This window comes from Chiloscyllium punctatum, chromosome 8 (genome assembly GCF_047496795.1).
Source record: "Chiloscyllium punctatum isolate Juve2018m chromosome 8, sChiPun1.3, whole genome shotgun sequence".
In the NCBI taxonomy this organism is placed as follows: domain Eukaryota; kingdom Metazoa; phylum Chordata; class Chondrichthyes; order Orectolobiformes; family Hemiscylliidae; genus Chiloscyllium; species Chiloscyllium punctatum.
This window is the reverse complement of record NC_092746.1, coordinates 118,586,335-118,601,707: the sequence shown is the minus strand read 5'-3', so window position 1 is coordinate 118,601,707 and position 15,373 is coordinate 118,586,335. Positions and strand designations below refer to the sequence as shown.

Here is a 15,373-nt window from a genome sequence, read left to right as displayed (position 1 = left end):
CAGGCAACCCAGCCTGCAAAGGCTGTGGAATAGCACAGCATGATCAACTGTGTCAAAGCCCACAAATCAATGAGGCCATAGTTTGCCTTTAGCATGATCTCATAGTATGTCATTTGCAATTTTTGAAAAGAGCCATTTGGTTCTGTGGTGGGGGAAAAAATTTGATTGGAGAGTTTAAAACGTGGAGTTCTGACAAAGGTGGGAATGGATTTGAGAGTTGACAAAAGGAAAGGGCAAATGGAAATAAAAAGAAAGTCTTGCATTTACTTAAAGGTTTTCATAACCTCCTATACATTTCACAACCCTGTGTAGTCTATTGTAATGTAGGGAATATGGCAACATAGCAAACAACAAAATGACATTGACCTGTGAATCTGTGTTTGTGATTGTGATTAGGTTGAAAATTGGCCCGAATCACCTGGCTCATTAATGTTCTTTATTGGAGAAAATCTGCCATCTTTTATTTAATCTGGCACCTACATTTGACTCCAGATCCACAGCAATGTGGTTGGCTCTTAATTACTCTGAAATGGCCGAGGAAACCATTCAGTTTGAGGATAATTAGGGAAGGACAATATTTATTTTTATTTATTCATTCGCAGGATGTGGGCCAGCATTTATTGCCCAGTTAAGGGTCAACCACATTGCTGGGGTCTGGAGTCACATGTAGACCAGACCAGGTAAGGATGGCAGTTTCCTTCCCTAAAGGGCAATAGCAAAGTAGATGGGTTTTTCCCAACAATTGACAAAGGTTTCATGATCATCATTAGACCTTTAACACCAGATTTCTTTTTCATTGAATCCAACTTCCACTATCTGCCAAGGTGCAATTTGAATAGAGGTGCCCACAACATTTGTCTGGGTCTCTGGATTATTAGTCTAGCAATAATACCACCTTTCCAATGCTAATCAAGTCAATGATACCTACATCCCATGAACAAAGGTAAAATAGGATACTAGAGATGACACCTGTTATGTTCTTCACAGTATCACTGAGGGTTTTATTTAGTTGCACCTCTGAGGGCAGACAGGGCCATAGTTTAATATCTCATCCAAATGATGGAAACTCTGATCATGTAGCAGTTCACCAGTGCCTCACTGTAGTGTCAGCCTCAGTAATTGTGCTCAAGTCTTAGAGTATCACCTGAAGCCACAAAGTCCTGTTGCAGTAGTTGCAAGGATGGAAGAGGCAAGCGGAGTTTTCTGAGGGGAAGGTAGGTGATGGTAGACTTCAAATGGGGAGGCACATCAGTAACAAAATCAGCTGAAATGCGAACCAGGAAGGACATTCAAAAGATCACAGAATTGTGATATTACAGAAGGAGGCCATTTGAGTACTGGCTGTTTGAGCATTTTGATTTAGTGCCCAAATACATGCCATTTTCCCATTTAATGGTGCAATGTTTCTGAATGATCCAGCACTCTCTTGAATGCCTCAGTTGAGCTGAAAATTGAGTAATCAGCACTTCCATGGGTTCAGGGAGTTTGAGATGGGTCTCGCACAAGAAGAACTGTGCCAGGGCATGAATGGAACTAGAGGAAGATGCAAGTTCAGGGCTTGGGCTGGAATTTTGACCCAGTGGTCTAGGGAAAGTAGCAGGGGCAACTAATAAGATGGCCTCAATGCTTGTGGCAAATATTTCACAGCATCCTTATACTTATTAGAGGAGAGCGGGCAAGGAAAACTTAAGAGTCCATGAAAGATAGATAAAAGAAACTGAGGGTGATTTTTGTAGAGCAGAATGATCAGGAGAGGAGGTTTTGGCAAACGAGAGCAAGATCAGGTGGTACATCCTGTAAGTCCATCCATGTCTGGCCATGAAACCAGTACTCTTGTCACATCTATTCATGTGTGAATTACATGGCCTTCAGAGAACAGAGAGGAGGGTACAACCGGAATTAATGATCCATAATGATCCAACAAAAAGTTCTAATTTTTAATACATGGACTGCAATTAATTATTAATTCCTGGCCAGATGTAATAGGAGTGTGCATAATTTAAGCAGGTGCACCTTGTGCTTGAAAATCAGTATGCTAATTATTTATCTCAGAGTTAAAAATCACAGAAAATATATTGTACAGAAGGCCCACTTCATCTGTCTGTTCAAGAAGAACTATCATGCCTAATTCTACTTTCCATCACTTAGTCTGTAATCCTTGGGGTTACAACACTTCAAATATGTATGCTCGTGCTTTTGATGCGATTGATTTAAATTATTGCACAAACTAGAAGTTAGGTTAAAAATGAAAATTGATGAAACAGTGCATTAAAACTGCACACCTGTAATAAACAGGATGATATTGGAACTGAATCTGAGGTATTGTATTTATTTCCTCCTTGCACACTTTTTCAGCATTAACTATTTTTAGCTTGGTTTCTTAACAATCTTGATATTGCAAATTAGTTACTCTATACATTGATGTCTTCCTATACATGACCAAGTGACCTTTGATACATCAGTGTTATTTACAGAGTTTAGGAACAAACCATGGTGTGGCTATAATGATCCTGTTTTCAGTCATGTGTTAATTTTAGTAAGGAAACAGCCTCCATGTGATGCAGATAAATACACTTCACATCTCCATTTACTTAACGAAGATCTGTTACCATTCAGTGCAGTGAGATTTAAATCTTTCTCTTTAAACGAAGGTTAGAGTTCCAGTGTGTATGCTCTCACTTCATTCAATGTCTCGGTTTTTGTCCAGGGGTTGTAAGCTATATTTTGACTTAACACAATCACTGAGATTGTGAACTTGCACAACATTGTGTAACCCTATGAGCCATCCAGAATATGGTCAGATGTTGCTCATCCTTTGAAACGACATGTAACTGCTTGTTACATTGGCATTTATTGTCCTATGGCACTTATTTTCAGTGGTTGAGTAGACCACAATAACAGCCCACCATCCACATAGTAGGGATCTTGTGCAATTGTAATATCTCTATCTTTTGAACCTGGAGGCCCAAGTTCAAATCCTACCTATTTCAGAAGTGTGAAATAACATCCCTGAATACATTGATTTGAAAATAGCTTTATTATGTGTGTTTTTGTGGTACTGAAGTCTGGCATATCTGCCCATCATCTAATCTATTTGGGCAGATAATTGAATGCAGTAACTGGGAATTAAAGTACACACGGTGATCAATGAGAAATACATGCTGGCCAGCCAGTGAAACTCAGTACCCTCAAAAAATTTTTAAAAACACACTTTCCCTCTTTCCCTGTTGCCTTGGTATTTTATCAACAAATACAGGAAAAGGTTAAAGTGCACAGTCATATCACATGACAAGCAACTTTGTCCTGCATGAATTCTTATTAATCACAAAGGCAAACAGCCACATTACTAGTGGCTGATTTGATAACACTGTCATATATATTCTGCTTTGTTACAATCCAATCAAAAACAACTTTGCCTAATAAAAGCAGAGGCACCTCCTATCATAAAGGCATTGATTTATTTGAGGTTCAACTCTAAGATGCTGGCAGCCCTTCACCATCTTGACCATTGCTAGGGAGTTGAAATTTAAAAATACATATCTTGGTACAACTGGAGGTGATGTTGTTGAGGCTGCACTTGGAGTACTGTTTTCAGTTTTAGTAGAAAGGAAAGTACTTTCGTTGAAAGCAGTTCAAAAGACATTCATTCGACTAATTCCTGGGATGGAGGTATATCAAGAATGGTTATTTGGTTAGGTCTTTATTCGTGAGAGTTTAGAAGAATGAGGGGTGATTTTGTTGAAACATGCAGGATTCTGAAGAGGCTTGATAGGGTGGATGTTGAGATGTTGCCACAAGTAGGGGAATCTCAAGCTGGGGGGATGTATTTACAGACTAAGGGGTGCTTGTTTAAAACTGAGTTGACAAAAGTATTTATTCTAGCTGTGAAGGCTAGATCATTGAAAGTATTTAAAGAGAAAATAGATTTTTGAAATATCAAACAGTGTGGCATTGGGCAGTTCAGCTGTGATCTTATAGAATGGCAGTCAGACTTGCTAGGCTACCTAGCCTGCTCCTGTTTCTTGCATTTTAATGTCACTCCCTCCTCGCCTCTGAAAGCCGGCTCTTTTGTCTGTATTTGAACCAAGGCTGCAATGAGATCAAGAGTTGATTGACCCCTGGCAGAACCCAGTTTTAGCATTGGTGAGCAGGTTATAGGAACTGGCTCGACAGACTGAATAGCCTACTCCTGTTTCTGATTGACTTGTTTTAGAATCCACAACACTGGGTTATAGTCTAACAGGTGTATTTGGAAATACTGGGGTCTAGATTAGAGTGGTGCTGGAAAAGCACAACAGTTCAGGCAGCATCAGAGGAGCAGTAAAATCGACGTTTCGGGCAAAAGCCCTTCATCAGGAATACAGGCAGAGAGCCTCTCCACCCTTCAGGCTCTCTGCCTGTATTCCTGATGAAGGGCTTTTGCCCGAAACATCAATTTTACTGCTCCTCGGGTGCTGCCTGAACTGCTGTGCTTTTCCAGCACCTCTCTAATCTAGACTCTGGTTTCCAACATCTGCAGTCATTGTTTTTACCGTATTTGGAAATGCTAGCTTTCGGAGCGCTGCTCCTTCAGGTAGCTGTGGAGCAAGATCAAAGGACACAATTTACATCAAAAGATCATAGTGTCTGTATTTGCTATAAATTCTGTGTCTTATGACCCTGCTCCACAGCTACCTGATAAAGGAGCAGTGCTCCAAAAGTGATTTCTTCCAAATAAACCTGTTGGACTATAACCTGGTGTTGTGACTTTTAACTTTATCTATCCCAGTCTAACACACACATCTCTTCATATCATGTTTTAGACTAGACAGAGAAAGAAAATGTTACCGGGATTTGATCACATGTAAAGTGATGATGTTGGGAAGTAGTTGCAATTTTGTTCTTCGTGTTTTGAAATCTTTTACAATTTTTAAATAGTTTGGTTTGTTTATTTAAGTTTTACTTTTGCGCAATAAACTTCTAGAAGAAAGTGAGGACTGCAGATGCTGGAGAGTCAGAGTCGAGATGTGGTGCTGGAAAAGCACAGTCAGTCAGGCAGCGTCGAAGGAGCAGGAGAGTCCAGTTTTGGGTTTAACTCTCCTACTCCTGCTCTATTAGGAATGAGGCTTGTGGGCTGGGGGGCTGAGAGATAAAGGGAAGGGTGTGGGGCAGGTAGCAAAGTAGCAATGCAATAGGTAGATGAAGGCACCAACCAACCCCACTGCCCCGTGGCTGAACATTTCAATTCCCCCTCTGACTTGACCAAGGACATCAAGGACATGCAGGTACTGGGTCGCCTCCATTGCCAAACATTCACCATCCGATGCCTGGAGGAAGAACGCCTGATCTTCCGTCTTGCAAACACATGGTATTAACGTGGATTTCACCAGTTTCCTCATTTGTCTCCCCCCAACCACCACCACCTTACCTCAGTCCCAAGCTTCCAACTCAGCACCACCCTCTTGACCTGTCCATCGTATTTCCCATCTGTCTGCTCCATCCTCCTCTGGCCTATCACCTTCTCCCCCACCTTAATCTACCTATTGTATTCTCAGCTGCCCCCCACCCCACCTCACCTTTTATCTCTCAGCCCTCGGCCCACAGGCCTCATTCCTGATTAAGAACTTCTGCCCAAAACCTTGATTCTCCTGCTGCTTGGCTGCTCCCTGACCACCTGTGCTTTTCCAGCACCACACTCTCGACTTCAAGAAATTTCTGTTTTATTGCTAAAATCAAATCGGCAGCCTTTTGTGCTTATGTTTTAGTGGAAAATTATCTCTCAAGCCAAATTTCATTCTGGGATCCAATTTTTGTCCAATAGTAATATCACATTTGGGTTTCTGCGCAAGGAGTCCAAACTTAATACTTAAGAGGGGTAATTTCTGACACTACTTCAACTCCACATCCCTCTCTCCAAATACCAAAAAGGACCACATTTACTGCATGCAAAGCACTGTTTGTGAAATGGGTTCTTGAATAATCTATCTCTTTTTCTGACAGATCCAGCACTAGTTAAGCTTCGTTTCAATAAACTTAGTAAAATAGCTCCACAATGTGTCATCCTTGAAGAATTTTCTGAGACAACACCTCTGATTAAAACTGCGTTATTGATAGCTCCTTCAGTTATCAGGTCACCTTGCTAAACATTTTCTTGTTTTGTAGTTCACCATTTAAAACTAAATGAAGGACTTGACTTTGAAATTTGGTCCCAATTTTTGCTTTTTACTTGGAATGCATTCTCTAGACTTCAGGCCATTCATCTGGTCAAGCCAAAGGTGCATGAATTGTCAAGATTTATTTTCTTCAAGTGTGTCTCCCACCAAAATTATAAAGAAATAACGCTGATGTGATCAGTGCACTAGAATATTTAAATGGGAGTGTCAGTGCAACAAACATATTTAAAAGATCCATAAAACTATCTCTGATTCTCTAATTTCCCCTGAATGTGGTCAGAGATGAATGAAAGCAATTCCCAGTGTAGGTACCTGTATACATTTCAAGCCATGGTAAGACTGGCCCGTATTCCCTGATTCTCGGCGTTTGAATGAATCGAGTCCTTGCACACTCAAGCATTAGCAATAACTTAGAATGTTCTAAATTCCACATGAATGTGTAAGTTATCATCATTTGACAATAGACAATAGGTGCAGGAGTAGGCCATTCTGCCCTTCGAGCCTGCACCACCATTCATTATGATCATGGCTGATCTTCCTCAATCAATATCCTGTTCCTGCCTTATCTCCATAACCCTTGATTCCACCATCCTTGAGAGCTCTATCCAACTCTTTCTTAAACTAATCCAGAGACTGGGCCTCCACTGCCTTCGGGGCAGAGCATTCCACACAGCCACCACTCTCTGGGTGAAGAGGTTTCTCCTCATCTCTGTCCTAAATGGCCTACCCCTTATTTTTAAGCTGTGTCCTCTGGTTTGGCACTCACCCCCCCCCCCCCATCAGCGGAAACATGTTTCCTTGCCTCCAGAGTGTCCAATCCTTTAATAATCTTATATGTCTTGATTAGATCCCCTCTCAGTCTTCTAAACTCAAGGGTATATAAACCCAGTCGCTCCAGTCTTTCAACATAAGATAGTCTTGCCATTCCAGGAATTGACCTGGAATCCCTCAATAGCCAGAATGTCTTTCCTCAAATTTGGAGACCAGAACTGCACACAGTACTCCAGGTGTGGTCTCACCAGGGCCCTGTACAGCTGCAGAAGAACCTCTTTGCTTCTATACTCAATCCCTCTTGTTATGAAGGCCAGCATGTTATTAGCCTTCTTCACTACCTGCTGTACCTGCATGCTTACCTTCATCGACTGGTGTACAAGAACACCCAGATCTCTTTGTAATGCCCCTTTACCTAACTTGACTCCATTGAGGTAGTAATCTGCCTTCCTGTTCTTGCCACCAAAGTGGATAACCATACATTTATCCACATTAAACTGCATCTGTCCACTCACCTAACCTGTCCAGGTCACTCTGTAATCTCCTAACATCCTCCTCACATTTCACCCTGCCACCCAGCTTTGTATCATCAGCAAATTTGTATGTGTATGGGATCACATTCATGCATACAATCAATTTCAGGGTCTGATGGTAAACTGATACTTGAGATTTGGCACTGTAAGCGATTAGCAGCTAATTTGATTAGCAGTGTGAAACACTTGCTGGTCAGCATATTCATCAATGTAAAAGAACACAGGTGCTGCTGAAGGTGCAGCTTGGCAAGAGATGTCAGTGTTTTCAAGTTGTATCAAGTCTAGGGTTGAAATAGAAGTTCAGCAAGAACTTATTGAATGCAAGCTGAAAGGGTTGCACAGTCCATTACTGTTATTTCTTCTCTGCATTTCAGATTTTTCAATAACAGAATTTATACATAAGCAGTGAAATTGTTTGGTTCTGAGGAAGGGTCACTTCACCTGAATCATTAACTCTGATTTCTCTACACGAATATTTCCAGCAATTTCTGTTTTTGTCTATTGTTCCTAATTGTAAAGCTGTTCATGAAAACAGCAAAGTTGTGATTTTTAAAGTCATTGTTGCCTGTTACTCAAATGTAAGTAAGAGGCCTCTGTTATCAGATTACCGGCAGAGTTCATCCACAATTAAATCAACATTTTTCAATGATCTTGTGGTTATGGAAAATTGTGTAGCGCGTATGCTGCTTAGAAGTAATGGAGAGTGAGGAAGTTCAGTTAACCTGCTTGTGTAATATGCAGTGTTAGTTGTTTTACAGCTGGGAGGAATTGGAGAGGGAAGGTTGGGTGGCATCAGTTAAGTCATCCACACTCAAACTAAAGAGGAAATTGAGATGAATCAGCCTTTGCAATGCTTGATCTTGCAAAGTGTTGAAGGCGTTTATGTTCTCAAGAGTTTAAAACTACTGTTCCTGTTAACTGATGGGCAAGGACTCAAGGATACGGGTCATTATGGGACAAGAGCTACAGTGGGAGTGCAAAAGTAGAAAATCACCTGCAACCTGCTGCCAGTGAGAATGATGAAAGCAAAGACAATGACTAATTTCAAAAGGAAATTGGATGGGCTCTTGAGGGATGCAAACCTCGGGTTAGAGCAAGGATTGACAGTTTCCAACGTGTGCTTAAGATTTCTTTCTCAAGACACTGTGTTAGTAGATCCATCATGGATAATTCTGGTTATGATTAAAATCCTGATTGGTAATTTCAAGGTTACTTCTATGCAATAATATGCTCAAGTGTAAGCTCTTTGCAATTTAAAATTATTCAAGGAGAGATGATGGAGAGGGAAATTCCTCTGATGAGAGTGCCTAAACCTAGAAGTCATGGTCTCCAGTTAAGGGATTTGTCATTGAGGAATAGCTTCATTCAGTGTTGTGAAATTTTGAAATTTTGTTCAATGAGTGTAAGATTAAACACAGACGTCCCAATAACTTACCCAAGGGATCTTAGAGCCTATACTTACACTTGTTTTTGAAGTTTTGAGCATTGAAGTACTAAAACCATAGTTATTTCTCACTGTGTCACCATAAAAAAAGTTGTCTTGCCAAATGCCAGAATATAAACCTCCACCATCACACTTGCAGTATTTGCAGTTCTGTGAAAATGAACTACTTGACAAATTGCTTGCACAGAATGTAGCTCCCCAGAGACCAAACCCCTCTCGCCTATTGTCACAATAGGTCATTTGGACAGGAGAGATGCATGGAATCTGTGGAAAAGACCAGACCTAACTGAAATATACCTAAACTAGAAATGTAGTAATCTTGAACATGCTTGCAAATTAAACTTGTGGGACCTCAAATTCTAATCTTTCTACTGCTAATTTTCCACTTTCTTCAAATGTACATTGTGTAAAAACAAACCACACAGATTTTAACTTGACTTCTTAATCAGCTGTGGCTTGAGTATCCATCAGGAGCTACTGTACACAGGCCACCTCTCTAGATTTCTATCTCCTGTAAGTGCTGTGAGAGTTAAGCTGACACCTTTTTTTAAAAAGAGACATTCTGTTCTGTATTTCAGTGTGTCACCTGCGGGAAGGGGTTTAAGAAGCTCTGGTCACTTCATGAACATAATAAAATAGTACACGGTTATGCAGAGAAAAAATTTTCATGCGAAATCTGCGAGAAGAAGTTTTACACAATGGCCCACGTCAGAAAGCACATGGTCGGTAAGTGCATTAAATCATTGAAAACTTTACTACTTTCAGTAGTTTGACAGGAGTTTCCAACATGTGCTTAAGACCTCTTTCTCAAGACACTGTGTGTTAGTAGACCCATCATGGATAATTCTGGTTATGATTAAAATCCTGGTTGGCAATTTCAAGGTTACTTTGAGTGCCAAATGTTAATGAGCACATATGAGTGAATGTTCAAATTAAAAACTAATGGCAGGTTAAACAGATTGATTTTTGCATTCTGTTCTTTTTGTCTGTATGTTTTGGCACCTGGATCTTTGTGGTTGACAAAAAGTTCCTGCGTTAACTTTCACTGACCACAAATCTATCTCTTATACCAATCATATACTCTTGCAATATAGCAGTACCCTCTCAGGACTTAATTTTCAGTTGATAAAAACTTTTGAAGTTGTGCCCTATATTCATTACAGAGCATGAAAAACACCTGTAACCATTTGAATATGCAAAATAGTAGTAGTAGGGACCATTTGGCCCCTCGAGTCTGCTTCGCTGTTCACTCAGACCATGGCTGATCTGTTTGTTTCAAAATCCACACTTCCTTATCACCTTTGATTTCCTTGCCATCATACCAACTCATGAAGGATCCGATTGAACTCCTTCCTCTTGCTTTTTAAAAAAAATGCTGTTTATCACTCTCCAGAGTCTAAGTCTTGGAACTCCTTATCTGACAGCATTATTGATGTACTTACAGTGCATGGACTGCAGCATGGCTCATCACCTTCTCAAGATCTACATACCATGGAAAGTAATGTAATAATGAAAGCACTTGTGGTGTCATCCCACCAAATTGAGCATAATCTCTTCAACATTATTGTTTTGCTGTTGGTGGGAATGATAGAGCAGATAAGTCTTGTCTCATCTCAGTTTGTCTCATCTCAGCTTGCTAAGTGCTGAAATAATGCATGATTTTTCTCTCTGCACTAATATCCATCAATTTGATTTATATAAAAATGAGGTTTTGTTTTAATCAAACCTACCAGAACAAAAGTGACATATTGTACCTGACCAGATCAACAACTGCAGTGGCTCCTCCTTATAGGCAATGGTTAGATGAATGACTGTTACCGAAGACAAGATGAATGCTCACTGGGTACACTGAGTGAGAAAGAAGGATGGAACAGTGTTGGTTGCTGTCATTTCAGGAGTATTAAGACAGTACACAGTGGTTGGCTGCGAACTTGTGCAAAGGAAATCCCAAGGGCCTTTTGAATGGAGTAGCAATGTTTCCTGTAATCCCATTCAAATTGAAACTGCTCTTAAAGACAACAAACAGCTGAACTACAGCCTTCAATTACAAAAGTAATTAATGGAAGAAGAGAACTTGGACCAAACAAATCCAGAAGATGTAAAAATGAAAAAGGCATAAGCATAAAGTGGATAAATCCCCAGGACCTGATCAGGTGTACCCTAGAACTCTGTGGGAAGCTAGGGAAGTGATTGCTGGGCCTCTCCTAAAATACTTGTATCATCGATAGTCAGGAGGTTGGTTAACGTGGTGCCACTATTTCAGAAAGGTGGTAAGGACAAGCCAGGGAACTATAGACCAGTGAGCCTGATATCAGTAGTGGGCAAGTTGTTGAAGGGAACAACCAGCCATTTGGATACAGAACTGGTTCAAAGTAGAAGACAGAGGATGGTGGTTGAGGGTTGTTTTTCAGACTGGAGGTTTGTGACCATGGAGTGCCCCAAGGATCGTGCGGGGTCCACTACGTTTTGTCATTTATATAAATGTGAGCATAAGAGGTATAGTTTGTAAGTTTGCAGATGACGCCAACGTTAGAGGTGTAGTGGACAGTGAAGAAGGTTAAATCAGATCACAATGGGATCTTGATCAGATGGGCCAATGGGTTGAGAAGTGGCAGATGGAGTTTAATTCAGATAAATGCGAGGTGATGCATTTTGGGAAAGCAAATCTTAGCAGGACTTATACACTTAATGGTAAGGTAAAAACAATGACTGCAGATGCTGGAAACCAGATTCTGGATTAGTGGTGCTGGAAGAGCACAGCAGTTCAGGCAGCATCCAAGGAGCTTCGAAATCGACGTCTCGGGCAAAAGCCCTTCATCAGGAATGCTTTTGCCCGAAATGTCGATTTCGAAGTCACTTAATGGTAAGGTCCTAGGGAGTGTTGCTGAACAAAGAGACCTTGGACTGCAGGTTCGTAGCTCCTTGAAAGTGGAGTCGCAGGTAGATAGGATATTGAAGAAGGCGTTTGTTATGCTTTCATTTATTGGTCAGAGTATTGAGTACAAGAGTTGGGAGGTCTTGTTGCGGCTGTACAGGACATTGGTTAGGCCACTATTGGAATATTGCGTGCAGTTCTGGTCTCCTTCCTGTCAGAAAGATGTTGTGAAACTTGAAAGGGTTCAGAAAAGATTTACAAGGATGTTGCCAGGGTTGGAAGATTTAAGCTATAGGGAGCAGCTTATCAGGCTGGGGCTGTTTTCCCTGGAGCGTCAGAGGCTGAGGGGTGACCTTTATAGAGGTTTACAAAATCATGAGGGGCATGGATAGGATAAATAGGCAAAATCTTTTCCCTGTGGTGAGGGAGTCCAGAACTAGAGGGCATAGGTTTAGGGTGAGAGGGAAAGATATAAAAGAGGGCAACATTTTCACGCAGAGGGTGGTACATGGATGGAATGAGCTGCCAGAGGAAGTGGAGGCTAGTACAATTGCAATGTTTAAAAGGCATTTGGATGAGTATATGAATAGAAAAGGTTTGGAGGGATATGGGCCAGGTGCTGGCAGGTGAGACTAGGTGGGTTGGGATAACTGGTCGGCATGGACAGGTTGAACCAAAGGGTCTGTTTCCTTGCTGTACATCTCTACAACTCTGACTCATAGAGTAAGTTGAGAGTTTGATGCAGACACCTGCAGGATGATGATGACATTGTTTGCTGTGTACCAACGGTATGTCTCATTCCAAAGGTTGATATTACCTGGCAGGCTAATTATGTTGTGTTTTCTAAAGCTGTGTTTTCTAATACTTCCGTTACCTGTTTGTTGGACATTACTCAACCATCAAAGTTAGTTTATTGTCAGTTTTGTGAATAGGCTATGAAAGAATGAGCTATAAAGGAGCATGTCTTAGATTTGCTCAATTCTGGAAGATTTAATGGTATTTGGACAAGGAAATCAAAGGTTATAAGTGGTGGAAGGGAGTGTGGAATTTGAAACACACACCGATCAGGAATGGTTTTAGTGAACAGCAAAGCAGGCTCGAGGGGCCAAATGGTCTACTTTGGCCACTATTTTGCATATTCAAATTACTGCAGCATTTTTTTCATGCACTGTAATGATACAGGCTTGGGTGTACAGGGCTCAGCTTCAAAATTTTCAGTTGACAAAATCTTGCAAGTCCTTCAAGGATACTGAGATTTCAAGAGTATACAGATGGTTGGTCTTCGTGGTGAAGGCCTAGTGATATTGTGGCTAGACTGTTAATCCAAAAACTCAGTTAATGTTCTGGGAATGCAGGTTCAAATTCTGCCATGGCAGATGATGGAATTTGAACTCGATACAGAATCTGGTATTAGGTGTCCAATGATGACCATGAAGCCAATGTTAGTTGTCACAAAAAAAAATCTGGTTCACTAACGTCTTGTAGGGAAGAAAATCTGTTATCCTTACCTGATCTGGCCTATATGAGAGTCCAGACCCACAGCAATGTGGTTGACTCTTAACTGTCCTCTAGACTATTAGGGATGGGCAGAGGTGCCCACATTTCATGAGTGAATAAAAAAATGAGATGAACTTATGGCAGGTGAAATTTAAAGCAGGAAATTTATGTCAGCTGTCAAGAGTCAAAACATACAATGTGAAGGCTGGAAAGGCTGAATCAATTCTTTCAACCTGCAATTAATTTTTAATTGTAACATTTATCCAGCTGTAAATAGACATTAAACAACTGACATGAGTAGGGAATGGCCCAGTAGTATAATCGCTATTATCTCTGACTTTTAATCCAGAGGCAGGTTCTGGGGACCGGTGTTCAAATCTTGCCAAAACAGAGTTCTTGAATTGAATAAAATCTGGAACTATAATGTGACCATGAAACCATTGCTGATTGTTAGAAAAAACCATCTGGTTCTCTCACGTCCTTCAACGAAGGAAACTGCTGTCCTTACTTGGTCTGACTTGTATGTGACGCCAGACACACAGCGGTGTGGTTGACTCTTCCCTCTGGTGCAAATATGGAAGGGCAATAAATGCTGGCCTGGAAGGCACAAAACTATAGGCTAGTTAGATGCACAACTCTTGTAGATAAGGTGTTAAAAATCAATCACTAATGGACAGAGTTAAAAATCACACAACACCAGGTTATAGTCCAACAGGTTTATTTGGGATCACTAGCTTTTGAAGTGCTGCTGCTTCATCAGGTTGTTGTCATGAACAAGCAGCTCTTTGAAAGCTAGTGCTTCCAAATAAACCTGTTGGACTATAACCTGGTGTTATGTGATTTTTAACTTTGTCCACCCCAGTCCAATACGGCTCCTCCACATCAACCACTAATGGGATTTTTGCTGCATGCTTTGAAAAGATCAAGTTTATCTAGAAGAGTCAGCTTGGGTTCATCAAATAGAAATCAATTTATTGCAGTTCTTTCAATGAGTAACACGTTGTGGATTCTGTAGGATATACTTAGATTTCCAAAGGACAGTTGATAAGCCACATCAAAGGTTATTGTGGAAAATAAAAGCTTATGTGATGCGGGATAGTAACACAGGAATTTGAATTGAATAAAAATCTGGAACTATAATGTTGACCGTGAAACCATTGTTGATTGCCTGGAAACCCCATCTGGTTCACTCATGAGGGAGCGAAACAAATGTTCGGACCTAATCTGGCTTACATTTGACTCCAGGCCCACAGCAATGTGGCTGACTCTTAATTGGGCAGTTAGGGAATGGGCAATAAATGCTGGCCCAGCCAGTGATGCCTACATTCCTGAATGAATAAATGAGGAAAGCCTATTAGCATGGATAAATAATTGGCCTAATGACATAAATGGGACTTTGTCTAATTGACGGGAGGTGAAAAGTGAAATCTTGCAGAGGTCTAGGAGAAAGTGAGGACTGCAGATGCTGGAGATCAGAGTTGAGAGTGTGGTGCTGGAAAAGCACAGCAAGTCAGGCAGCATCCGAGTAGCCGGTGAATCAACGTTTCAGGCATAAGCCCTTCATCAGGAATTCCTGATCAAGGGCTTATGCCCGAAATATCGATTCTCCTCCCCTCGGATGCTATCTGACTGGCTGTGCTTTGCCAGCACCACACTATTGACTCTTGCAGGGGTCTGTCCTGTATCCTTAGCTTTTTACAATTTACCATAGTGACTTACGTGAAGGCTGAGACAGAATGGTAGCTAGGTTTGCAGACTACATCAAAATGGTTAGGAAGGTTTGTTAAGACAAAGAAATTGTGGATGGATATAGATTGGTTGATTGAACAGACAAAAAATCTGCCATTTTGAGTACATAGTGGGAAGATGTAAAGTTATTCACTTTGGCAGGAAGAATGAAAACAGTATTACTCGGCAGAATGACTACAGGATTCTAAGCTGCAGAAGGATTTACTGTTCTGGTGCATAAGTCACAAGTCACAAGTGAATATGCATACTAAAGAAGGCTAATTTCTAAAAATTAATTCATGAGATGTGAGCTTTACCTGTGCTGATTGCCCCTGAGAAGCTAGAACATAGCACATTACAGTGCAGTACAGGC

At 40.9% G+C, this 15,373-nt stretch overlaps 1 protein-coding gene across 9 annotated transcripts in view; it reads left to right on the top strand.

Annotated features, from left to right (window-relative positions):
- Positions 1-15,373, top strand: part of zbtb47b (zinc finger and BTB domain containing 47b) — a 289,481-nt gene that overhangs the window by 249,298 nt on the left and 24,810 nt on the right. For all 9 annotated transcript variants that reach the window (XM_072576343.1, XM_072576338.1, XM_072576345.1 and 6 more), the window contains one exon: positions 9,479-9,626. In XM_072576343.1, coding sequence (XP_072432444.1) covers positions 9,479-9,626 — 148 coding nt within the window. The remainder of the gene's footprint in view (positions 1-9,478; positions 9,627-15,373) is intronic.